We start from the raw sequence: 27228 nt of genomic DNA on the forward strand, positions 1-27228 counted from the left end.
TATTCCGCCTATACCACGGCCTCCTGTATCTCCTCACATGATACTTGTAGAATAGTTTACATCCAGTATTTATACAAAAATAACTTATTTATTCACAATTAATTCAGCCCTAATCCACTTTTCCCTTCACTGACAACTTTAAGTGTTCTATGAACTAATAACTGTAGTTTATTTAATGTGTGATGGAGGAGGTTTTAGGACTCTTTAGTTGAAGTTTCTGTTCCTAAACAGTGCCAGGGCTCAGCTGATTTCTTCCTTTTTTTTTTATTATTCTTATAACAATTATTTCGTGCTCTCATCAAATTTGTTCACGTGGTTCTGAGGAGGCTGGAAAAAGTCCAGTGCAAATAAGACGTGTGGAAAAACAACCAGATGCAGGAAGTAGTTAACTGATGACGTGTAATTAATTGACACTAACACTAGGTGGCGCTTTAACAGTGGGTTTGACTCACACTGAATTATGAGCATGTTTACTGTATGAACATGTCCTGCTGAATTCTGATCTCTGACACTGAAATAAGGGTTAAGGGTTTGTGTGTCTGTGCTCAGGGGCCCATTGTCTCCTAATCCGTCCCTGTTTATTAGTGAAACTGCTGAAACTGAACATATCAGAGTGAACTGTTTAGAACTCAGATGTTCTACATGTATTTTAAACTCACAGCTTTACACGTGCAGATTAGTGTTTACTGAAACTTTGGGAATCGTGGAACAGCATCAACATCTAATAAACCCGAGGTTTACAGAGTCAGGCTTGAGAAACGTCTTTAAAACGTCTTCAGAAGTGAAATCACGTGATCAGAAGGTTGTTTAATGATTAATCACAGCGTGTCTCGGACCGACTGTTAATCACGTGACTTTCTGTCCCTGAACCGCTCTGACACTGAAATGAAAGTTCAAAACAAAACACCACATGGAGATAAAAATGATGGTGTAGAATATTGAAAGGAAAGCCACTGGTTTGTGGACAGAAAGAAGGGGACTGAAAAACCATCATCTGTTCCAGATGATGGTTTTTACTACAGAGTGTAGATGCAGATGTTCATCAGCTATATCAGGTCACATCCTGAACACACACTGAACTTCTAGATCCAGAGCAGAGTTTAGTGAACAAGGACATGTGCAGGAATTCCATCAGAATCTTTCCTAAACCTTTTTAATATGAAGGACTGTGTGACTGGACTGGGTTTGTGGAGTTATTCACTAATACATATACACTAGACTCTTTTTCTCTTCTTTATTACGGTTAAGACGTCAATTCTAACCCGAATTCATAAGAGTTTATTACAGTTCATCTTTGGAGTGATGCAGTGTGGGAAATATTACCACCGTAAACTAAAGCTTTTATCTGAAAACTATCACATAATAATAATAATAATAATAATAATAATAATAATAATAATAATAATAATAATAATGTGTTTTATTGTAAAACTATTGAATAAAACAATATTTGAGTTTTTTTACATGACAGTAAATGTAGAACTGATCCTGAGGCCACGCCCTTTAAAAGAACACGGCTCTAAAATAACCCTCTGCACACAGAGTGAAGAAAATAGACTTTATTGTTGGTTCAGATTGTTACAGACAGAACAGAGGGATTGTGGGAGAGATTTGGGTCGTACAAATGTGAAAACGTGTTGAATGGATTGTTCTTTTGCTTTAAACTGAGTTCAGTAATAAATAATGGAGTCAGTGCCGTGACATTTAGTAGATTTGTGTTTTCCACGTGTGGAGAAAAGAAAAGCTTTGAGTGCTGATCATCAGCATGAACTCCTGCTTCTGCTGTGTTCACTCCTGTTCTTTTACACTTTAGTCCAATCTGTTCAACACGGAGCGTCTGAAGATCCCGCTTCCTGTTCTTTTACACTTTAGTCCAATCTGTTCAACACGGATCATCTGAAGATCCCGCTTCCTGTTCTTTTACACTTTAGTCCAATCTGTTCAACACAGATCATCTGAAGATCATCCAACATGAACTGTGTGTGAAAATTGACTACAATAAATCACACTGCTACTGTTTTCGCTCAAAATGGTTTAAAATGCAATTAAAGTCTAATGCCTGAGTAAACCAGAATCACAGTGTGTGTGTGTGTGTGAGAGAGAGAGAGAGGGGGTGTACGAGGCTGTTGCATAGAACAGATTTAAATGTGCGTGTGTGTGTTTCAAAGCTGTGAGCGATGGAGAACCCAGAGGAAGAATGGAAAGTGACTATCACACCATCACTGACCATCTTTACTACAAACTCCACAGCAAGACACACAAACACACATTAAACCTCATCACACACAAAAGCTACCAGAATTTACATAGAGCAATACATAATAATAATAATAATAATAATAATAAACAACCCCCAACAACAATCCCTAATAATCCCATTTTACAGCAATAACAGATTCACAATAAAAAGATCCTCCATCCAAATACAGGAAAAATTATACACCAAGATACACACTGGAATAATGTGTGTGTGTGTGTGTGTGTGTGTGTGTGTGTGTGTGTGTGTGTGTGTGTGTGTGTGTGTGTGTGTGTGTGTGTGTGTGTGTGTGTGTGTGGTCTTCATCTCCCTCTCCTCCTCTCTCCTAGAGAAACAGAAAGAAACAGGATCAGCTCTGAGATGAGATTTAATGTTAGCGCAGGCTTTTCTGCTGGATTTTCACTCCACACACAGATCTTTATTCCATATTACACCGTAAACAACATCACGTCTTACTCTCTCAGTGCAGCGGGAACACACACAGATCTTTATTCCATATTACACCGTAAACAACGTCACGTCTCACTCTCTCAGTGCAGCGGGAACACACACAGATCTTTATTCCATATTACACCGTAAACAACATCACGTCTTACTCTCTCAGTGCAGCGGGAACACACACAGATCTTTATTCCATATCACACCGTAAACAACATCACGTCTTACTCTCTCAGTGCAGCGGGAACACACACAGATCTTTATTCCATATCACACTGTAAACAACATCACGTCTTACTCTCTCAGTGCAGCGGAACACACACAGATCTTTATTCCATATCACACCGTAAACAACATCACGTCTTACTCTCTCAGTGCAGCGGGAACACACACAGTCCACTTTAAGAGTTGTTGGAGGAAGAATCGCTTTCAAGGGCTGAAAAAAAAAACATGTAAATCATTCAAAGTTAAAACTTGACTAACAATATTATTAAATCCATGTACTTATGTTACTTAAGAAGTAAAGGCTTTCTTACAGCTCGTGGAGGTTAGTGAATCTGTTTCAGACCCTGTAAAACATTCAAATCCATCAGAAAGTGAAGTAAACACTGCGAGTCAATAATGTACTGGATTTAAACATCATTTCTGGATCATAAAGGTTCACTTACCGGGTTTGGGTGGAACAGGTTTGAAGCCTGAAACACAGATGATGGACAGACAGTTATTATACATTTTTGGACTGGGTTTGGTTTCACGAGACAATTAGTCAATATCAGCTTATTGTCTCGTCTAATTTATCAGTTAAAGCTTAAAAATATGTCAAATATTCATCAAATCCCCTTTCAAGAATTAGAAAGTGTAAATCTGTTCTCTGAGAACTTCACATCTGCCTCCTTCCTCCTCTCACCAGAGTTCTTCTTCTTCCAGACCACAATTCCAGCAACAACGGCAACGAGAACCAGGAGAACCGCGACTACACCAACGATGATACCGATCGGAGCTCCACCTGATCCTCCACCTGATCCTCCACCTGATAAATCACACAGAGTCTTTATTATCTGCTGCAGAAATAAATCATCTTTCAGTGTAAATCTGTAGTTTATTAGGACCTTTTGGTACTTCTAGCACCATCTCCTTCTCCAAGCTGCTGTGCTGAATCACGCAGGTGTAGGTGTGTTTCTGCAGATCCTCAGCTGAGACTGTCAGAATGCTTCTCTTCTGGAAGCTTCCATCCTGGTTGGGTACCGTCTCTCTGAGCTCCACGTCCTCATGCACGTCCTCTCCGTCCTTCTGCCAGGTGATCATCACTGTTTTGGGGAAGAAACCTGTAGCATGACACACCACCTCTGGAGAAGACGAGTGTTTCTGGAACACTGACGCTGTAGGAGGATCTGCAGACACACAGAGACAGAAATATTAAACTCTTTACTTCTTCATGTGTAAAGGCCTGGTGCTGACCCTGATGAGGAATAATCCGGAGTCCTGGTGAGGACATTGTTGATTATAATCTTTTCCAGCAGTTTCTCAGTTTCAGTGAAGATGGAAACACTAGAATGGTTTCTGCAGGAAAGGAGGAAAGTTTACAGGAGAAACGTTTCCTTTCTTTCTTCCTGTTCTAGTAAAAAGATCTCACGTACAGACCTTAATAAGAAGGTGTGTGTGTGTGTGTGTGTGTGTGTCTCCATCTGAACTAAAAGAGCAGAGCGTGTCTCAGTCTCCTGGTGATTACCGTAAACCCCTGTATATACACACACTCCACATTCTACTGCGATGATCTTCACCACGCTGTTAAACAGATCTGCTCTGAGCAGCAGGAGACAAAAGCGTCACTTCATCTCTTTCTAATCTTCATCTCCATTAAAAGAGTTCGTCATCTGTTAGAATCAACACTTCCTTAAAGTCCTGCTTCAGTTCCTTTCTCTTTTCTTTTCTCTCGTTCGTCTGAAAAGTCTTTCACTGTTCACCCAAAATATCCTGCTGGATTCCCTAATAAATATAAACAACTGTAACGGTTAAAGTTGTCTAGTGTGATCTATAACACACACACACACACACACACACACACACACACACACACACACACACGGGGGCGGAGCTTCCAGGGGGTCACAAGTGTCAATCATTCCAGATTCATATCTCCATGATCTCATCTTTAGTGTTTATTGACGGGGAAAAGGTGTTTTGTGTGTGTGTGTGTGTGTGTGTGTGTGTGTGTGTGTGTGTGTGTGTGTGTGTGTATGTGTGTGTGAGAGAGAGAACTCATAGCAGTGTACTCTAATCTTACACTGCAGAGCTCCTACAGAAAACGTGTAAAAGTCAGCAGGTCTGTAAATAACACCAGGAAAAGACATTATACACACTAAACTATCGCCATAGCAACCTCACATCACCCCCTCACACAGTGAAATTCACTGTGATTGGTCATGTGATCAACATGTTTGGCTACAAGGAAGTGAAAGAGAGTTTAGTGTTGGACAGGAAATATATTTACATCTTTACATTCCATCCAGAACATCTCGAAATGTAGAGTTTTTACACAACAAACTCATTTACATGGAGATATTTACATATCAAAACAACAGAACAAGAGTGTGTGTGTGTGTGTGTGTGTGTGTGTGTGTTACAGTAACAGATCACACACTTTACCTTTCCTCTCCAGAGTCTCTCTGCCGTAAGCCACGTACTTCTGTAACCACTCGATACAGGTGTTCTCCAGGTAGTTCTTCTGCTGATTAGCTGCAGCTCCTGTAGCCTCCCACTTGTTCTTGGTGATCACAGCTTGAGGTTTAGCTGCAGTGTAGGTGAGAGTTTTCAGATCCAGACTGAGGAAATCTTCTCCATCATAACCGTACTGTCTGTATCCTCTAGTGGTGCCGTCATCATCCAGCTCACAGCCGTACATCACCTGCACTGTGTGAACTCCTGCACACACACACACACACACACACACACACACACACACACCCAGACACACACACACACACACCCAGACACACACACACACACATACACACACACACACACACACACGAGCGATGATGAGCCTCAGCTGAGTTCTGTCTCCTTCTACACTCTCCCCTCAAACACCACTCTACACTTTACTCTTCATTTAGTTCCTCATCACTCTCACGTTCACGTCTCATCTACATCTCATTCACATCTCACTTACATCTCATTTACATCTCATTTATATTTATATCTTTGTTTCCCTCCGCGTGACTTTTCTCTCTGATATTAAAGACAGAAGATTTACTCGTTTATCTCCACAGATATCAGGACTGACGTCAGTGTAAAAGCGATCACGCCTTCACTCTGTGTGTGTGTGTGTGTGTGTGTGTGTGTGTGTGCGCGTGTGTGTGTGCGCATGCGTGCGTGGTTCGTGTTAAAGTCATTTACTTCACACGTCACACATGTTTCGTTACTTGCTCCCAAACACGCGCACACACTCGTACACACACAGTGTTAACGTAACGTAACGTTAAAGTGAGTGAACGTTACGCTAAGCTCACTCACAAACGCGCACGCACCCTGTGCGTGCGTGTGCGATTGTGTGCGCGTGCGTGTGTGTGAGGTTAGCGTGATGTTAGGTCTCTTACTAGCGAAACACGGCTGGTTTATTCATGTACAGTGATTAGTGACATGTTGGGCGGAGTATTAGCAGATTTACTGTGTGGTGAGAGGTGTGTGTGTGAGTGTGAGTGTGTGTGTTAGTGATTAAAGGTGTGAGTGTGTTTACCTGCAGTCTGATTAAAGCACTTCATCAGGTTAGACACATCGACTTTGATGGTCTCCTGAGCACCCTGCAGATTCTGTGTGTTTCTGTTCCAGTAATCTGGATCATCAGCATTGACCTTCTGTATCCACTCCGTCTTCGGGATCGTCCTCCTGATCTTACTGTCGTAGTAGTTAAACTGCTGTCCATCCACCTGACCCAGAGCAGTGAATTCTGGGAAATTTATTCCTGGTGTAACTCCAGTGTAGAAAATCTGCATGGAGTGTGTGACTGTAAACATGTAAAAACACACACACACACACAGACACACACACACACACACACACACACACCCCAGGCTGAATATCAGAGGTTTAATCCACTGAATCTCCAGTAAGTCTGTAAATGATACACTGATCTGTGTTTATATTTTTCACCTGGACTTTATATTCTATACTCATAACAAACTCTCACTGCTTCTATTATTATTATTATTACAGTAAAAGTTCTTTTATAAAAGATCAAAGCGGTACATTACATATAAAAGTCTCTTCTGTAAAACATCGGCGCGTGAAAGCGGAATAAAGAGATTAAAACGGGAATAAAACACTGAAGGTGTATTTCTTTTCCTCTGTCGATGTCCTGTACTAAAGTTTGCGTGCCCCTCATCCTGCTGTGAGGAATAAACTGTGTGTGCAGTCACTCCTGCCCCGGAACCTTCTACCATCTGAAATGAGCCCTTACAGGAGCAGTGAGGGGGAAAGTGAAGAACACGAGCCGCAGTGAGTCAGAAACTAAACTCACACAAACACTGACAGGATCAAAGGAGACAGAAAGGACAGGAAAAGTCATGATATTAAAATGAACACATGCTTATGTGAGGATCAGAGATCGATATTTAAATGAGGAGTGACGTCACACGCGCATAAATTACTCTCACCATAGCAACTGTTGTGGATAAAAATGACATGAAATAAACATGAGGCAGACTTAGTATGAGTAAAATGTAATTTTATTGATAATTCACAGGACTACTGGGTGCATAATCTTGAGGAGAGCGGTAGGGGGAAGAAAATGGGGTGCGTCCTGGGGACATGGGATAGTCAACGAAGGTGAAGTGAGAGGACCACTGAGAGTGGGGTGGACTGGCAGGTGAGAAGAGGGAAGAATGGTCGGGGCCTAGGTCAGAGAAGGTGACATCTTCCTCAGACTGAAAGCTGGAGGGGGGTTCTGGCTGTGTAGAGGCGTCAATACACACGTTCACGGGGCAGATTCTGTATCGGGGGGGGCCCGCATTTCCATTTCCAGAGGGGGTGCTGCGAAGAAAGTTAAGTAGCACCATGATATCAGCAGTGAGATGCGCAAGCTGATAATGAGTGTCCAGATCCAGATCCAGTAAAGGGGAGAAGAAGGACTGACAATGGGCACCTAGACACACAGAAGCGGTATTAGGCGGATATTGATAAACTGGATTCACACTTTAAAGATCTTTTAAGAGTAACACATTATGGTTTATTAGTCAAAGAGTCAAACAGAAGTATAAGAGCTGAGGAGCGCTAACACACACCACACTCTCGCACAGTCAAGGGCGGGTATGTAGACATAACACACACACACATAACATTATAACTATATAAGAATAATAAAAAGGAGTACTAAGATATTATAAGGGTAATATCTTATAATAATAGAATAGTATAGAAACTTTATAAAATACAGAATAGCAGGATATGCAGAACAGTAGAAGGGTAATATAATGATATTATGAAGTAGGAAGTACAGTAAACCGTTTTTCAAGCAGTATAACTATATATAAAATAGAGATATAGAGCAAATATGAAAATAAATTATAAACTAGAAATACAGAAAAATGTAACTTACTCATAATTCAGATGGTGAAGATTCTTGTCTCGCAATGAAGGCCTTAATTTTAAGAGAAAACCACGAGGAGCCATTTATAAGGGCAGCTGAGTCAAGCTGCCCCCCCGAGATAATAGTAAGACCAAGGTCACTCTAGATTTTGTCTCTCCACTTTTGATTCTATGTGTAATTTGAAAAGCCCTGGTTTTGATTCTATGGGTTATTTGTAATCCCCTGGTTTTGATTCTATGTGTAAGTGGAATAGCCCTTTTTTAGAACATAATAGTAAGGTAGATGAGCTCTTTTTTAACCCTATTGGTATTGATATCATAGTCTTCTGGAAACATATGGGTTATCTAGTGTGTAAATGCAGTATAAATACTGGAGCTTAAGCTCAGGGTAGGGGGATCACTTCTGAGAATTCTCATCGGTGTGGATCTCGTGTGGTGGAACGGAACCAATAAAGCTGGACCCTTGCTTCTTCTCACTCATGGCTGGTGTATTTTTTTCTATCTCCAACTGGTCTCAGAGGTAGATGTGAGTATTGGCTTCTATGTTGAATTTTAAGTGCTTTTGGGTAATAGGCTAAATTTGAGCCAGCACAACACAAGCTAATGATCATTTATTTAATAATAATAATAATAATAATAATAATAATAATAATAATAATAATAATAATAATAAAGCGTGTTTATTTTTTACAGAGTAATATAGTTATTTATTTATTTATTATTTATTTTTTTACTTAGTCAGATCTCCTTAATCACCTCCTGAGTGTTAAAGTGTAATACGAGAGTAAATAAAGATAATAAAGACAGTAAACATTACAGAACTCACCTGCTGATGAAAGATGGAGAGAAAATGTGAGGAAGATCAGAGCTTTCATAACTGCACTGAAGCCCGCCATCTCTCCGTCTGATCTAATCCAATCTCACACCCAATACAACACTGAACTAAAACACAAACACACACAAATAATAATAATAATTTACTGATAACAACTTCCACAGTACTGACAGAAAATTACAGATCCTCTGCTACTCCTGTGTTCACCTGGAATGTTCTTCTTCCCAGGAGGAGTATTTACACCAACGCGCTCTAACCGATCAGAACTCAGAGTATCGACCAATCAGAAGTCAGGGTTCAGCCGCGTCACCGGTTTCTGAGGAGAACTGAGGAGTGCAGAAAAGCAAGAGACGATGGAGGAGGAAAGAGTTTATGATGATGACTCTGTATATTTTCATCTACTTCAACTAAAAATACATTTAAAATACATATTATTGTTATTATTTTTTCATTATTTTACATATTCAGTTGAACAATAATTTACTGTCCTTACAAAAGAAATGTAGTTTGTTTACATTTAGCTTGTTGACATTGTGCTAGATTCAATAAATATATCTACTTTTAAATAAATGATAAAAACACATGAACATTACTTGTATATAATCAGTTAATAATAATTCAGTTTAAATATAAACTTTTATTCCTCTGTGACACTACAGTGCAGTATATAATATATAATCATGTCAAAGCTTGAGCTGTAAAATGGCTGCTCTCTCTCGCTGTGTGTGTGTACGTGTGTGTGTTTGTGGGCGGGGCGGGGCGGGGGTGGAGGGAGGAGCCCTTAAATACAGAAATGTAGTTATGTACACACGCACACACACATACAAACATACAGCATAGTGAACAAATTCAGCATTAAGCTATGTATATTTATTTTAGTTAAATGAATGATATAATCAAAGATGTTGCAGAGTTGTTGTTTTTTTTTACAAGTTGAGTTCGTCCCATGTTAACATTCTCTATACAGTTCAGGAGTGTTAATGACATTATCAGGTAAAACACCAGTGACATCACTCAGTGCTCAGCAGAAATAAAGAGTGAAGGTTGTTTTAAACCAGAGGTGCCCAAACTTTTTCCTGTGAAGGGCCAAAAATCAAACTTGATTGAGGGCCGTGGGTCGAAGGTAAACGTTGCCTTATACCAAACTGTATTATATTAAAATTAAAGTTGCCACGGTTCTCCTCATTCATGATTTAATAATATTTACAAATAAATAAATAAACAAACAAACAAATAAATAAATAAATATGAAACATGAGTCTGTAATCTGCTTAACTAATGCAGTTTTATTTTCAGAGTTTTATAATTCAATGAAACTTATAGTATAATGAAAACATAGAAACAATCCCATTTATAGTACAACATGTTCAATACCTAATACAACTATTCAAGCTATAAGCAATGCAGACATATTCCTGCAACATCAGTGAACTCTAATGAGACACATGAAGCTGGTCCTTATTTTTCGAAAGTTTTTCCCAAATCGTGATGCAGCTGACTTACTGACAAAGTCAGGATATTATGTAGGTGAGAGGTAGTTAGTTTGCTTCTCAGTTTAAACTTGTTTAAGTTCATCAGACTGCAAGTCTGATCACAGAGGTAGGTACTGCCAAACAGAGCCAGTATCAAATCAGACTGTTTACAGATCCTGTTTGGTGGGGCACATTTGTAGAAGTCTAAGGGAAGTGACCTGAACCTGAACACTGAACTTGAATTCTGAATCACACTGAAGCTCGATTAGTTCCATCTGAAGATCATCACTGACTGTGTCCACACTGATGGTGAAGGGTTGAACAAACAGCTCAAAGTCAGAAGCATTGTGTCTGAAGTCCTCAAAGCGACTGTCAAACTCCTGGATAAGGTTGTTGAGAACAGCATCATACTCGGGTACCTTCTCTTTCATCATGCCTGCCTCTCTAAGACATGGAAAATGGGCTAAATTTCCTGGATATGGAGATGAAAGGGGGGGGGGGGGGTACAGTGTGAGACTGGGAGTGAAAGAAGAGCAGACATGTAAAAACAGAGGAAGGCAAATCGAAATAACTGACACAAAACAAGGAAATTAATCCATGATTAATTTGAACTTTGACACAAATTTTATCAGCTTGATAAACAAAAAATACCAAAGCGGACACCACTGGATATAAATGCAAATTAAATCTAAGTATTAATAATAATAATAACTGCACATAAAACTATGGTGAATATTATAATTGTGAATGTTAGCTGCTGAGAGATGTCTTCTGAGCAGCAGTAGTTTTTGTTTGAAGGCTCTGACGTGATAAAAAAGCTGGGTGATAATCTAGTCTTTTCCCTGGAGCTGAACATTTAAAATATTGAGTAGCTCTGTGACGTCCACCAGGAAAGCCAGGTCAGAAAGCCATTTCTTATCCATGGACACTTGAATACTACCAATCTTGCTTTCCTGAAAAGCTCTGATCTCATCACGCAGATCAAAAAATCTCCTGAGAACTTTTCCTTGGCTCAGCCATCTAACTTCCTGGTGATACAACACATCACCATATTGCACATCCATCTCATCCAACAGTACCTTGAACTGATGGTGAGAGAGCGCCTTGGAGCGTATATCATTCACCAATTTGACGACATCACGCATCACATCCACAAGCCCTCAAAATAACTCAATACACAGCCATTAATGTCTAAACCGCTGGCAACAAAAGTGAGTACACCCCTAGGTGAAAATGTCCAAATTGGGCCCAAAGTGTCAATATTTTATGTGGCCACCATTATTTTCCAGCACTGCCTTAACCCTCTTGGCCATGGAGTTCACCATGGATTACTGGAACCATGTCCTGTGGTCTGATGATATATCTGTGTAGAAATGTTTGATATACATGAGAGCAGAGTGTTTTTGTTAAATTTTTTGAACATTGGTTCAAGGGTACCAATATTACTAGACGGCTCTGTATGTAACATGACAAAGGAGTCACTGTAACCACCCTGAAGTTGATTATTTTCCGATGACAGCATGACTCCAAATGCTTTATTACTCTTACACCTATGCAATATTCCCACAATACAAACAACTGGTCATACTTTAATGTTTTTAGTAACGTTTTATGTTGTGGAATGTCTGTTAGTCGAGTGTTTTTAACAATAATAGAACTGAGTGTAGAGACCCCACTGAATAGATTGTCAATACTCCTTACCTAATGTTTTTAAAAAAGTTTAATATGTTCACACACACAAGGAAAACAAATACTGTAAGAGACCATTATCAAACAATAAAAACAAAGCAATTGTAACCCCTTTCTGTTTTCTCATGGTGTTTATTCGGGAAGGAACATGCAGGACGACATGTTGAGTTCAATCATGCAGCGAGTTTACTGGGACACAGATAAAATAAACCCTCAATGCCACAACATGCATCTTGCCAGCAACTTGTGTGGCGAGAAAATGGCCGTAAAGCAGTTTAACAGAAATCTGGATGGAGATTTAGATCCATAATGATTGCAACAGCGGTGAGGAAGTCCCAAAGATGACATGGGGAAAAAACCTTAAGAGGAACCAGGCTAAAAGGGGAACCGGTGCTCTTCTGAGTGACACCAGGTAAAGGGCTTCAGTAAAACTCTCAGTGTGTAAAAGACACGGCAATAGATTTTATATGCAACTAGATTAACCGTGTTTTTTAAGATGCTCTTCCATGTATCACATATATTATCACTGATCGTGACAATGCACACATTCGAGTGTGATGAGTTGTATAAACAAAACAGGTTGGCTATCTGCACAGAAAGCTGCCAGAGGCCATGATGTGACTTGTACATGTACAGACACGAATAATACATATGTCTAATTCGAATAAAAATGTTTATACAAATTTAATATTTAATTGTAATATTTTAATCACATGCCATTTCAATGCAGATACAGGTCAAGAGCATCAGGTAATCCATCCATCCATCCATCTTCAACCGCTTACAACACCTTGTTGCAACACCTTGTTGATGAGAGAGGTCAGAGGAATGTGGACAGACTAGATTGAGGTGACAGGAACACTATAAACGGGCAGGTGTGCAGGTTCGTCTGATGTTGCATTACATTACATGCTGATCATACTGTATGCTCTGTGAATTTAAACCTACTGGACATTTTGTAATATTTAGTGAAATTCTCTTTCATTATGACAACATCAATTAAATATATAGAATAATATATGCAATAATAATTGCCAAAAGAAATGTCAAATAAAAGTTATAGGATATAGTTAGTGCTTCTTGACACTTAGCACTGTAGGTGAATATGAGGTTACACGTAACTAGCTAGCTGAATCGAAGACTTTTTTCTAAAACTTTTACACTTCTCACTTTACACATCTTGAACAATGAGAGAATTTTTTTTTTATGTTAGTAAGATCAGTGAATATTCTAAAGGCATAATGATGATATAGCTGCAGTTAAAATCTAAAAGGGAAGCTGTCTCAGGATTGTCCTGGAGGATCTAAAAGTTTTTGAGTATAATATCCATCACTGTTTTATTACTGGGATGATAAGTGAGTACCAAAGGAATTCTCTCTGTCCTAGAAGTGGAATGTGTAGAGGTCAGTGGATGGTGGATGGTGGTGTTCAAAGTAGAATCTATTTACCTCAAAGATATGTGCAAGAACGTTACGGTTGATCCAGATACATGATGAGCATTACATCATGTACAGTACATTCCAGGGCTGGGTGAAATGTGGAGAAGGAGAAATTAAAACGTTGGTGCTCTTCAACTGTGCTATTAGCAATACCAAAGATGTCATCCATTTACTTAAGAAGTAGTGTGAGTGCATGTCCAGTACATTTTTATTATAGAATGTTTATTATAAGAATTGTGATTAAAATGTTAAATATAAAATTCGTATAGACCTTTGTATTATTTGCATCTGTATTATTTGCATGGCTTTTGTGTACACAGAGCCAGACTGCTTTGTTTATACAAATCGAATTCCTCCTCACGACACTGGAATGTGTGCACTGGAATGTGCGCACTGGAATGTGTGCATTTTACTGTCAGGTCTTTTCAAGTTTTCACTTCTTGTTCCATCATGTTGATGTTTTCACAAAAGCGCAACCGAAGTAAGCACGAGCTGTTAAAGACAATGTAAAATAGAAATTGATAACGTGATACATGGAAGGACAGTTCAACAAAACACACTCAATGTAGTTGCACATAAAATTTAGAGGCGTGTCTTTTACACACAAAATAAAAATATACACTTTTTACTAAAAATACAATTTTTAGTAAAAAAAAGTAGACTCCCGAGCGGGTTGTCTACTAATCACAGGGTTGGAGGTTCGATTCCCAGCCCACGTGACTCCACATACCAAAGTGTCCTTGGGTAAGACACTGAACCCCAAGTTGCTCCCGATGGCAAGTTAGCACCCTGCATGGCAGCTCTGCTACCATTGGTGTGTGTGAATAGGTGAATGACACAGTGTGAAGCGCTTTAAATAAAAGCGCTATATAAGTGCACCATTTACCAAAATAGAGCTGAGACGTCTTATGTGTTGACTTGTTTCATATTGGCAATTGTACTTGGACTTGTCTCAGTATTGGGTAGTGGTCTGGCTAAACATGCTCTGGATCTCTGGATAGCTGAGGTAAAAGCCCCACCCCCACGGTGAAAAAGGCGCGCATGCACAATAAACACGCCCCTGAGCTGACATGCTCGGACTGTTCAGAGGCGCAATACCGCTGAGGTAGTATGGAAAGCCCTAAGGCTCAAAACTAATGCTTTTAGTGAGTTTAATCTGTAGAATGTTGTATTTCACAAGTGAAAGGCACATTTCATATTTTGAAAATGGGGTAACACAACTTATGTTTATTGTGTTTTTAAAATGTCTTTATTAACACAAACACCTACTGTTATTTCTATCAATAAATAATGTTATATATGTGAGAGTTTTCATTTAGTATATTGTAGACTTTTGGAAGAATTGTGTGCTCACATCACTGTGGTTTTCTAGGCTAAATATGCAACCGTTGTCAAAAAACACAATACCTGGACATATTGATCATAATGATCTTTTTTCCGTTAGTAAAGTGAGCTCTACCAGAACTGCCGTGCCTGCTTTATTTATTTTCTGTTTATTTTCAACACGCCACATGCTCTTCATCCCACTGTTCTGTAGTGAATCACTACAATTATAATTTACATTAAAGAGAAACAGTACACTTATATAGGGATGTGTTATATTAAACAGTCATTAAAACATTTTATACCACAGCGCTGTTGAGATCTGGACTCTGATTGGTCAGAAGGTGTTGATTAGTTTTCTATAACGGCAGCTCTGACAGTAATGCAGCTGCACATCACAGGTTTATATTAACACACTTGTTGTAATACGTTATCGTTTCTATAGTAACAGAATTCACAAGGATTTAGCTCCAGATAATCTAAGACTAACAATAAACAGATTTTGAAAATATTTCACTCAGAAAAAATGTGTAATCATTGATATGGTGAAATTTATGGAAGGAGTCTACAGTATCAGCATGTCAGGTATTCCCCCCTCTCTCAGCTCTCTGGGTCTCAGCATGCTTAAGCTTCCTGTAGTGTGACAGCACGCTACTGGGGTTGACAGGACTTTGTTTATTTTGACATGTGTTTTTGTTTTGGTTTATGAGACTCCCACTTCGGATGCGTGCACCTCTACCACGATGGGGTTCGTTGGATGGGAGCTGTGGTAAAATTTTTGCTTGTATTTCCTCATTTGTAAGTCACTTTGGATAAAAGCATCTGCTAAATAAATAAATGTAAAAGCCATCTTGAGCTGAGTGAGGGCCTGTTCGACTGCAGAATTCCACACCAGGCATTTGGGAGACCCACAGAGCAGTGACATCAAGGGATGAGCAATGGAGCTAAATCCCTGGATGAAGTGCTTGAAAAGTCTGGGGTGAGGGCCAATTGACGACGCCAGCCACTTTGGATTGGTCCATCATGACTCTGTCGGGGCTGATTCCGTAGCCCAGAAATGAGATAAGGATACATCAAGAGGATAGAACAAGGACTGGATCACAGAACAACATTGTATCTCCTGTGAGATCCTGTGTTAATTCAGATGTGTCTAAACCAGTGAAACAAAAACCTGAACATCACAAAGACCAGACATCAACATAATGCACCCAAACCAGTTCAGTGAGGAGAATTTAGATTTGTACATCAATGAAACAAAACATCGTAAACACAGATCTCCTTAGACAAAGCTATGCCCATGGTGTAGAACCTGTATCATACGTACAATCATACAACCTGTAGCCTACATTTGACATTAGAGCTGTTATCAGTGTCAGGTCCAAAAGCGAGCGCCTGTCATGGTATGGGGGTGTGTCAGTGCCCATGGCATGGGTAACTTACACATCTGTGAGGGCAGCATTAATGCAGAAAGTACACATATGTACACATTTTGTAGCAACATACGCTGCCATCCAGAGCAGGACAACGCCACGCCACATCCTGTCCAGATTACAAACGCATGTTTGTGTAAGGAGAGAGTGCAGGTGCTGAAGAAATGAATAATTGAATGGGGGAAAATTACACTTGCTAAACTTAACCAACCGGTGTCTTCACTTAATAACACTTAATAAGTGTTATTAAAGAGAAGGTGATGTTACACAGTGGAATCAGTCAACTGTCCCAACATTTTTGGAGTGTGTTGCAGTTATCAGATTTTAAATATATGTAATATTTTCAAAATAATAATAATATATATTCAAAAATAAATTAACTTCACAAAGTAAAACATCAAATAACGTGTTATGTGTTTTCAACACATCATAGGGTGAATTGAATTTTCAAATGACTTTTTGTTTTGTCTTTTGCATTTTCCATACTGTCCCAACTTTTTTGGAACTGGGCTTGTAAATATAGTATGTTTTTTTTATAAACAATGAAACTAAGATACTGCAATTATATCAGAAGCAGCAGTACTGAGGCTGTTTCACTCAAAAGTACATCACAGTTGGAAAAAACACCTGCATTTTCCCTTTACATTGTCTTTAAGCGCTCGTGTTCACCTCAGTTAGGTTTTCATCAAAACATCAACAAGACAGAACAAGTACTGGAGACACAGCACACAATGCTGTGTCTCCTATTTCACATCGGCGGGTGTGTCTAACCAGGAAACGAAAAAGAAACCTGAATGATTGTGACATGACGCACAAACCAGTTCAGTGAGTAGGATTAAATTTGCACAAAAGTCATGTCCCCTAGATACTGGTGGATTTCTGGATAGGGGTTAGACGTGAGCATAACATTAAAAAGGTGTGTGTGTGTGTGTGTGTGTGTGTGTGTGTGTGTGTGTGTGTGTGTGTGTGTGTGTGTGTGTGTGTGTCTTGAAATGAAGGTAGGGCAATAAAAGAAAAGGATATAGGCCCAAACTCCACTCAAAAATATTTTTGTTAGAGCACAGTGCTCATGGTGAAAAGGAACAAATATTTACAAAAAAACAAATAATACAATATCAATACAGTAAGAAGGTGGGAAGGTGAGCAGGAGCGATGCCAAAGAAAAGAAATAAAACAAAACGCAGCTAACTAGATTTGATCAAACTAACTATCAAAAGAAAATGTAGAAAAGAAAGATCTTCAGCGTAAAAACGCTCTAATTAGACTACTCCGTCTAACCAGATGAACAGAACATACAGGGCGTGGCACTCTCTCCTAAACCAGGTGTGTTTAATACAAAAGAACGCCCTACATGGTGCACAACATGAAGTTGAGAAGAACAGGACAGTACGCCGCTACACACTTTACAACCACAATACTAACAAAGAACGTTTCAGTCTATCAAACACATAGTATACAAGGACGCTAACAGGGATAACCACAAAAACAACACTAACAGGGAGTGTACAATAACAACAAGCAACAGCAAAGGGAGTAAATATATATACACAACACGCATTCCTCCATATAGCGTACGTAATAACATCTATGAAACAAAATACTGTAAACACAGATGTCCTTACACAAAACTATCAGAGACCGTGGCATAGAACCTGTATCGTATACACGTAGGCAGGGACTTTGCTAGGCCTAATTTGGAAGGGCCCCCTCCCAAAATATTCATTACCCTCCCCTAAGCAAAGCAATATCTCAACCAATATATTTTCTTTTTGATTTATTTTTTAAAAATTACTTTGGTTTTATTAAAGATGCTGAGCATTATCATGGTTACAGTTGGGCTGCTCACTCACACACTTGCTGCAGACTCACATACAGGCAGCGAGAGCGCAGAATGACGCGGTCACGCCCCCTCCTGGTCTTAAATGGAAATTCTCCCAGATCATTACAAGAGGTGGCGCAACACAAGGGACCCCACCAAACCGTATCAGTCAGTGCGTTTACATGGACAACAATAATCCAATATTAACCTGATTGAGACGATAGTCTGATTAAGAAACTAGCCTGTAAACAACGATTATTGATGACCTTAATCCGATTAAAGTCATACTCGAAGTAAACACAAATGGAATTAAGACATGTGGAGTATTCCTGTTTTAGTCACTTTATCGATGTGCATTACAGACATGTACTCACCTTAATCACACTATTAACGTCGTGTGGGAGTTTTCACCGCATTGTGTGATAGGACATGATCACACATGGCAGTGCTCAACCCTTTTTACGGCAAACAAGAGAGCATGACTGCGTCCCAAATGGCGAACTTACCTCCTATATAGTAAGCAAGATACTGTACATGTATTTTAGCTACTATGTAGACAGTAAGTACGTGGTTTGGGAGGCAGCCCACGGCTTCAAGCAGTTGTTTATATACATGTACAGCATGACAAATAATTAACTGCACTTGAAGCTTTCGTAAAATTAAAAATGAAAACACCCGAAACTGGGGGGTTTCCTCCAGGTACTCTGGTTTCCTCCCCCACTCAAAGACATGCATGGTAGGCTGATTGGCGAGTCTAAAGTGTACGAATGGGTGTGTGAGTGTGTATGTGATTGTGCCCTGCGATGGATTGGCACCCTGTCCAGGGTGTACCCCGCCTTGTGCCCGATGCTCCCTGGGATTGGCTCCAGGTTCCCGTGACCCTGAAGAAGGAGTAAGCGGTAGAAGATGAATGGATGGATGGATGGACACCCGAAACTGTATATGGTACCATAATGAAGACAAACTGTATGTCGATACGTGAAATTCTGGAGGGAATGTCTGATGGCATGGCGTGGGACGTTAATCCATCTATGTTCTATAACATAGAAAACGGGAACATGAAAGGAGTTTTCTAAAAGCAGCTCATGTGAACACTTTAATCACAATATAGTACTGGGTTAGACTGAGAATTACTGCCCCCTACTGGTCACCTAGAGCCTTATCCTGTGACTTCCTGCAACTTGAAAGAGGTACACTCACAACCCAATTTGAGCAGTTTTCTACCATACAGTTGTGTAAATATGGGACAGAACACATGCTGGGTTAAATTACTCCAGCAAGATGGGTTGTTCATTTAACCCAGTTAGTGGGTTTACACTGACCAATATACTGTTTATCAAAATGAATATTCTATTAATACATTAATATTAACATTAATACATCCAATACATTCAAAATCCACTTGATGTATGATATTCTAATCTAGATCATGGATACATGCAACAATAGATGTTTTAAAATTTATTTCTATGTAAAGTCTTTAGGAAATACTGTATTTATAAAAAGCAATAACATTTTCTTGCTATTTTTTATTTCGTAAAAATCATGAGTCACTCAACCCATTTGTGAAATGCACATTTACAACATACCAACATACACACACAACAATAATTCATGTCAACAGTGCCAACAGTGAGGGATTATTTATCAAGTTAATTGATAAAAATTTCATAAAATAAACTATGATTAATCATTTTTTTAAAAAAAGTTTTAAAACTATTGAGTTGAACTAGGCTAAAAAGGGCTAAATTTTCAGAAAATAAAAAACAACACAAAACCACCCTGGCAAATTAGATACATTTGAATAAGGTGGTTTTCAGTGTTTTACAATGATTTAAATTATTTATAAATCTAAGATAAATTATTTAGGTTCAGGTCGCCCCTGTGTGACAGCTGACGTGTTTAACACCAGTACAGTTATCAGTTATAATCCAGGGTCTGATTCTGTTCCTTTAACTGCTGAAATTAGCCTCATTAGCATGTGTTTAACTGTTTAACTGTGTTTATCCATGTTTAACTGTGTTTAACTCGCTCATTTGGTGTTTACAGACGAAGTTATCTAAAGTCTGATGATAGCTAACATTAGATACCAACCTCCAGTAATTTTTGGTAACACTAACTAACAAAACAATGCGACATTTAGTGTTAAAGTTAGAAAAAAAATAACCTGAATGGCTAACTCCTGTCAGAAAAAATGCTAGACTGATGCTAGCTACCTAACAGTGCTACTTAAGTTTACTTTACCCTACGCCTCATTTTAATTTTACATAATGTTTGAAAGTAATTATCGGTATATTTATTGAGACAAAGTGGTGTATAAAGTAAGAATGAAGGTACTTACTGATGTTCTCTCAGTCACGGTTCACTCCTGGATTAGTGACCGACTGAAACATTCAGTAGTTTGTGTTCAGTTCAGTGTCGCTGCAGCAGCAGAAATTCCCCACATGCTGGATTACCAGCTTTTTATTACAGTGTACAAATGTTTACATGCACACTGTCTTTTCATTGTGTATCTTTTCCTAGAATAGAGTGTGCATTTTGCATAGGTTTATTAAATAAAAATAATATTAAATAAGAATATTAATATATATACAAAAATCACAGTTTTTTTTAGATTGTATTTATATATTTTACAATTGCTTAATAAAATATCCAACATGTTGAGGATAAGATCTCTACCAGCACATGCAAAGAGTGTATTATTATTTACATATTATACATGTACAGAATAGTTACACAGTAATGGCTCAGTCTGACTGGGAAAAGACCAAATACAGAAATGAAATAAACCATTTCAGGTTCCCGAGAATCCACTTGGAACAGGCGGATCAGCAAATATTTCTGCTTCATGACAAGACAACTAGATGAAATGTGCTTTATGGAGCACTGTGATAAAGTTTCCACACAATATCACTATGAGTGACTGATATAAAGACCAGTTTCTATTGCCAGAGCCTCTACAAATCTGTTATGGACTTACATGCAATGACAAAACAGACACAAGAAATGTCTCTATTTGCACCTGAAGCTGTTTGCACTTTATTACACTGGGTTTGGATAATAAATGGATAGATTATAATATTAAAAAAGAAACTTGAAGCTGTTGGAGTTATTTAATGTACTTTATAACTGTGATAAATGTTAGAATTCCTCTAAGATCTGACCATCAGAAACATGTTACTGGTTAGTAAACATAAATGACCTTGTGTACACACATGACCCTGACACTGCTGCGTTACTGACTGACAGAAGAGTATACAACATATGAATACTCCACTTCATCACGTCTCCTCTTCAGTATCTTCTCAGAGAACTGTAGAGAAGAAGAGTCCGTCATTAAATTGGTTATAATTATATATTATATAGCCTATTATATATTTGATTTTGTTACAGTGGTGGAGATGATAACATACCATTATAAAATGTATATTCATTATTGTTTTAGTAATAATAATAATAATAATAATAATAATAATAATAATAATAATAATAATAATAATAAGTTATTAGAATGCTCGAGTGGTCACCTCAGTAACTCAATAACAAGACTATAAATAAATATCTGAATAATTCAGCTATGGTCATCAGATAAACCTTTACTGAGGATGTCAGAGGAATTTATTTTTCAGTTAAAATATTTGAGAACTCGATCTAAATAGTTAACACATTTATCTTGTTTCATAATGAGGCAGTAAAACAAATGTGATCTGATTCTATTATTAAATCATCTGTGACAGCTATGATTTATTCCATGATTATTGTTGCCTCATGATTAGTATTTAGCCTGTTTTACTATTTTAATTTTACTACTACTACTACTAATCATCATCATCATCAACACTGAGATCTGAAATTCAACTGTATCACATTGACACAAATCTTGGTAGGCATTCTCAGGACCATTCCCTGAAGCTATGCAACAAATTGATCCAAAGTTCTTCATCACAACGTACAATAATATGCCAATAACTTCACCAAATGTGTCTCACATCATCTAGAGCCCTGCCTACACTCACACAAAGTGGGGAAAAGCCCAAAGTAATGAGAAAAAAACCATAAATACCTTACATGTTTTTAAATTGTAAAAATTAGCAATCATGAGCACAGGTCAAAGTAGCAACAGACAACAGCACAGGTCACAGCAGTAACAGCAGCTGCAGCAGCAATGCCACCTGTTTCCTATTTGTCCATCTAGACCTTTCCTCCTACAGTCAGAGCATTCTACCACTGTCTGTGGACAAAACATACACATCATGACTGACACTACTGACCACTCTTCAATCCCTTTGTCTAAAGTTATTATTATTATTATTATTATTATTATTATTATTATTATTATTATTATTATTATTATTATGCTAAATAATAATCATGGAATAAATCAAAGCAGTGACAGAAGTACAAAATAAAGATTTAAAGATCAGATATAATATAATAATTAGACTGGATTATGTAAAGACACTGAAAATGCAGAACAAGTTAGAGACAGTTATAAAGTTAAAAGTGTGGGCCAACAAGTTATTATAAAATATAAAATATAGATCACATTTAGTTTTTCATTTGGATTTTTTTATTATTAATATTTTAATTCACCATTCACTATTTTATAATAATGACAGAACATCTGAGAAATCCAACACACTAAATGTTCCGTTGCTGCAATTTACATTGGTCTTCTTCATTATGTTCTAACAATATGTAAATATTGCACACAAGTACACGGTAAAATTACTGGCACCCTTAATTAATGGTTAAAAAGAGAAATGATTTTTACTAAGAGGCTAAAAATTCTCCACAAGCTCACAAAACAAGTTAAAGCCTTTTTTGTTTTTTTGTTAAAAATTAAACCAAGATTAATAAATAAATCTTGGGATAAATTTGCGCCTTTAATATCTGTATACCATGTTGATATTTCTGTAAAGCTGCTTTGAGACAATGTCTATTGTAAAAAGCACTATACAAATAAAATTGAATTGAATTGAATTGAAATCTGGAGGAATCTGTATCTACTGTTTATTTGTTTTGTAGTTACAGATTTACCTCATTATCTTCTGCCTCAACACCTAAAACAACACAAGAGAGAGATTATTATTATTATTATTATTATTATTATTATTATTATTATTATTATTGTTGTTGTTGTTGTTGTTGTTGTTGTTGTTGTTGTTTTTATTAATAGGAGTAATATTCTACCTCCATGAGTTTTTCTGTGTTTCAGTATGATGATCAGGACACAGAGAAGAATCACAATCACGGCACCAAACACCGCATTCAGCATGAAGAACACAGCAGAAGAGTCTGAACCTTGGAGAAAAATATTAAAACACATTTTCGACATTAGATTTAGAAATGTAAAGAATCCTTTGTGAGAACAGAAATAACAAACCTTTTGCTCTGTCCGGGTTCTTAGAAAATGTTTTATTTACACCTGAAAAAGGAAACAATATTTTTTACAACCGAGTAATTTCACTCTACTTTTAATGGAATTATTTATTTTGTATAAATTTACCTTTCACTTGTAAAGAGGTCGAGTTTCTAAAGTTCACTCGCTTCTGTTTCATGAAGCTGCAGTAATACACTCCTGTATCAGAGACGTTTACTGCAGTGATTGTGAGAGACGTGCTCTTGTCATGAACAGACATCACTATTCTCTCGCTTTCAGTAAAGAACAAGCAATTCTCTGATGGAGCTGATACCAAATAACGTTTACACGCAAGAAGAAATGGAACTGAATCACACGTGTGTTTAAACCAGAATATTGGTTCTGGATGTTTCAGATCATGTTGGCACCAAATAGTGACGTTATCTCCAGCTTCTGCCTCCAAAGTTAAAGAGCACAGAGTCTCTGAGATAAAACCTGCAACCCATAAAACACACACCTCATTAATAACACATCACATAGAACTTTAATACAGACAAATAATAGATGAGCTTTTATAAGAGTTTTTACCCGCATTATTGTACGTATTATATTGTATTAAATTATTACTATATTATTATAATTTGTATCGAAGCTTAATCTTTAACTAAATTAAACTAAAACATTTTGTAAATTGCGGTAATAAAATCTCATACCTTCAGAGAAAAGTGGGAATTAGACATTTTCGTTACAAATTATTACACAATTTCACTGTATTTCTTGATTAGACAACTTCTATACGCGTCAAGTCCAGAATTATAATAGATATTTTCACTGTAAGGTTTTATTGTGAGAGCTGTGACGTGGTGAAAATCCAGACTAAATATAAAGCATTTAATAAAGCAATAAATGAGATGATTAACACTTACCCATGGCACAGAGAAACACAGTTTCAACCCGAACCATTGTGTATCAGACGAGAGACAAAGAGGAAACGACCTGTTGGGCAAATCAAATGCAGGTGTATCTGTATGGGGGTGTGTGGGGGTGGGGGGTGGGGGTTATTTATGCAGAGTACAACGCTTTGTTAGAATAAAAATAAATTTAAAAATGCCCACAGGAAAAACAAATCAGAAAATTTTTCAATATTTTCTCTACAGGAGATGAGAAAGGATCACATGGAAATAACGTGATATTAAAGAGATGTACAGTTTACTTTCAATATATATTTTTAAATGTTTTAATACATTTGAGTAAAGTACAGTTTATTTTAAATATTTAAGTACTTATAGAAAATAAATGAGAAAATATCCACGTTTTTAATATGCTTCCATTTGTGAGTGCACTTAAAGAGAAGTACACTAGGTGCCAAATATTCTAAATTCCAGCTATTATTTTAGTTTTAAATTAAGTAATACAAGTATAAAATATTTATATGTCACGGTGCTACAGCGGGGAGTTCTCACTGTGTCTGTGTGTTTTTATTCTGAATATTGCATGGTTTCAGTGCTAACGTTGATAAATATATTAGACTCACACATTAATCAACATTTACACATCATTTTAAACACATTATAATGATTTGAAACAATCAGGCTTTTTTCTTGCAGGTGAGAAGTGGAAAGAAAGGTGTGTGAAAGCAGCTGTTGGTCAGAAGCGGAAGCAACACTGGTATGTGTGTGATGCACGTAAACATACTGAGCGTCTCGTCTGTGGTTGGAAAACATTCAAACCATCAAATTGACAGTTGCTGCATTTGTTTGAACAAAGGCCTGTGGTTTGAGAGACGCTGATCTTACTGTCCTATGAACGTTGACAAAAAATACTTTGCTGACTGTAAAATGTTTTTATGTGTGCCCTAAAAAAATTAACGCATATTCATATAGTCCGTTCTGAAAGTATTGGAACAGCAAGGCCAATTCTTCTGCTATATACTGAAGACATTTTGGTTTGAGCTCAAAAGATGAATATGAGATGTTCGAACAAAAGTTCAACTTTAATTCCCTGATATTTACATCTAGATGTGTTAAACAGCTCATTTTTAGGTGAACAAAAGTAAATAACACTTAGTATTTGGTTGCATAACTCATTGACATCACCAAACTGTTGGTTTCTTCTTTTTTTTATGTTTTTCCGAAGCCTCTTTCAGTTGTTGTTTATTTCGGGGGTTTCTCCCCTCAGTCTCCTCTTCGGGAAGTGAAATGCTGCTCAGTTGGGTTAAGGTTTGGTGATTGACTTGTCCAGTCTATGAAATTCCACTTTGAAACATCACTAATTGACTATGAAACATCTCTAATTGTTCTCAGCTATACTGCCATGTTCTTTCTCAAAGTACGCGATTAACCAATGATTAATACTTTACGAAATGTTTGCGGCGCACAACTCAAAATATGAAATAAGTTTATTTCTCAGTCATACCTTCACAAAATCATGAAAATGTCGTTAATTAATGGCGACATTGGCAAAGTTTGTGGGGCATCCTCAAACGGAAGGTGGAAGAACATAAGGTCTCTAACATCCACCAGCTCCGTGATGTGGTCATGGAGGAGTGGAAGAGGACTCCAGTGGCAACCTGTGAAGCTCTGGTGAACTCCATGCCCAAGAGGGTTAAGGCAGTGCTGGAAAATAATGGTGGCCACACAAAATATTGACACTTTGGGCCCAATTTGGACATTTTCACTTAGGGGTGTACTCACTTTTGTTGCCAGCGGTTTAGACATAAATGGCTGTGTGTTGAGTTATTTTGAGGGGACAGCAAATTTACACTGTTACACAAGCTGTACACTCACTACTTTACATTGTAGCAAAGTGTCATTTCTTCAGTGTTGTCACATGAAAAGATATCATCAAATATTTACACAAATGTGAGGGGTGTAGTCACTTTTGGGAGATACTGTATATATATATATATATATATATATATATATATATATATATATATATATATATATATATATATATATATATATATATATAACTACTATCTATATGTGTTGTCATCAACAAGCTCACAGTCGCACATCTTCTGCACTGTGTGAACACCTGCACCTACACACAAACACACAAACACACACACACACACACACACACACACACACACACACAGTGATGAGGCTCTACACTCTCCACTAAAACAGTTTGTGTCTGTATTCAGTCTGCAGCTTCAGTTAAAAGATCAATATTCCCCGTATTCAGAGCAGTCTCAGTCCGCGGTCTCTCCAGGGTTTAACGCTCCACTGACTTCCATTCACACACATCTGAAAACAGCAGACCGGAAACACAAGCTCATAGAATTTACACACCACGCTGTGATGACGGTTCAAATCTGGTGAACTCTGACCTGAGTAATCGTATCACGTGACCTTTTTAGTTTAAAAAAGAAAAGAATAAAGGAATTAAAAAATGTAAGTGCTAATTCTAGCGGTATCGAGCTATCCTGTACTTTACAACACCGCGTTGAAAGATTATTAAAACAACGTGTGTGAAGCAGAGAAAGTTTTGATGGAGGTCATTCTGTTTCCTTTCAACTTCGGCGTTGCGTTTAGCATAACACTATGGGGAGCACCTCTCGCGCGTGACCGGCT

At 37.8% G+C, this 27228-nt stretch overlaps 3 protein-coding genes across 15 annotated transcripts in view; all 3 read right to left on the bottom strand.

Annotated features, from left to right (window-relative positions):
• LOC108255573 (BOLA class I histocompatibility antigen, alpha chain BL3-6) overlaps positions 1-9322 on the bottom strand; it is a 49660-nt gene extending 40338 nt beyond the window's left edge. The window contains exon 1 of the mRNA XM_053674428.1: positions 9105-9322. Coding sequence (XP_053530403.1) covers positions 9105-9174 — 70 coding nt within the window. The 5' untranslated portion in view covers positions 9175-9322. The remainder of the gene's footprint in view (positions 1-9104) is intronic.
• The window catches only part of LOC108255567 (BOLA class I histocompatibility antigen, alpha chain BL3-6), a 135254-nt gene continuing 109570 nt past the window's right edge, over positions 1545-27228 (bottom strand). For 10 of the 13 annotated variants that reach the window (XM_053674400.1, XM_053674415.1, XM_053674414.1 and 7 more), the window contains 6 exons: positions 3603-3713; positions 3364-3390; positions 3232-3264; positions 3063-3131; positions 2532-2582; positions 1545-2463 (listed from right to left, as the gene is read on the bottom strand). In XM_053674400.1, coding sequence (XP_053530375.1) covers positions 3097-3131; positions 3232-3264; positions 3364-3390; positions 3603-3713 — 206 coding nt within the window. In that variant the 3' untranslated portion in view covers positions 1545-2463; positions 2532-2582; positions 3063-3096. Of the gene's footprint in view, positions 2464-2531; positions 2583-3062; positions 3132-3231; positions 3265-3363; positions 3391-3602; positions 3726-27228 lie in introns of all 13 variants that reach the window. The other 3 variants (XM_053674411.1, XM_053674404.1, XM_053674407.1) reach the window with 3 other exon arrangements.
• Positions 20897-27228, bottom strand: part of LOC108261330 (BOLA class I histocompatibility antigen, alpha chain BL3-7) — a 42737-nt gene continuing 36405 nt past the window's right edge. Inside the window, exons 4-8 of the mRNA XM_053674423.1 lie at positions 23795-24142; positions 23672-23713; positions 23479-23589; positions 23326-23348; positions 20897-21598 (exon numbers count right to left, since the gene is read on the bottom strand). Coding sequence (XP_053530398.1) covers positions 21521-21598; positions 23326-23348; positions 23479-23589; positions 23672-23713; positions 23795-24142 — 602 coding nt within the window. The 3' untranslated portion in view covers positions 20897-21520. The remainder of the gene's footprint in view (positions 21599-23325; positions 23349-23478; positions 23590-23671; positions 23714-23794; positions 24143-27228) is intronic.

Source organism: Ictalurus punctatus, chromosome 22, assembly GCF_001660625.3.
Source record: "Ictalurus punctatus breed USDA103 chromosome 22, Coco_2.0, whole genome shotgun sequence".
NCBI classification, from domain to species: Eukaryota; Metazoa; Chordata; class Actinopteri; order Siluriformes; family Ictaluridae; genus Ictalurus; species Ictalurus punctatus.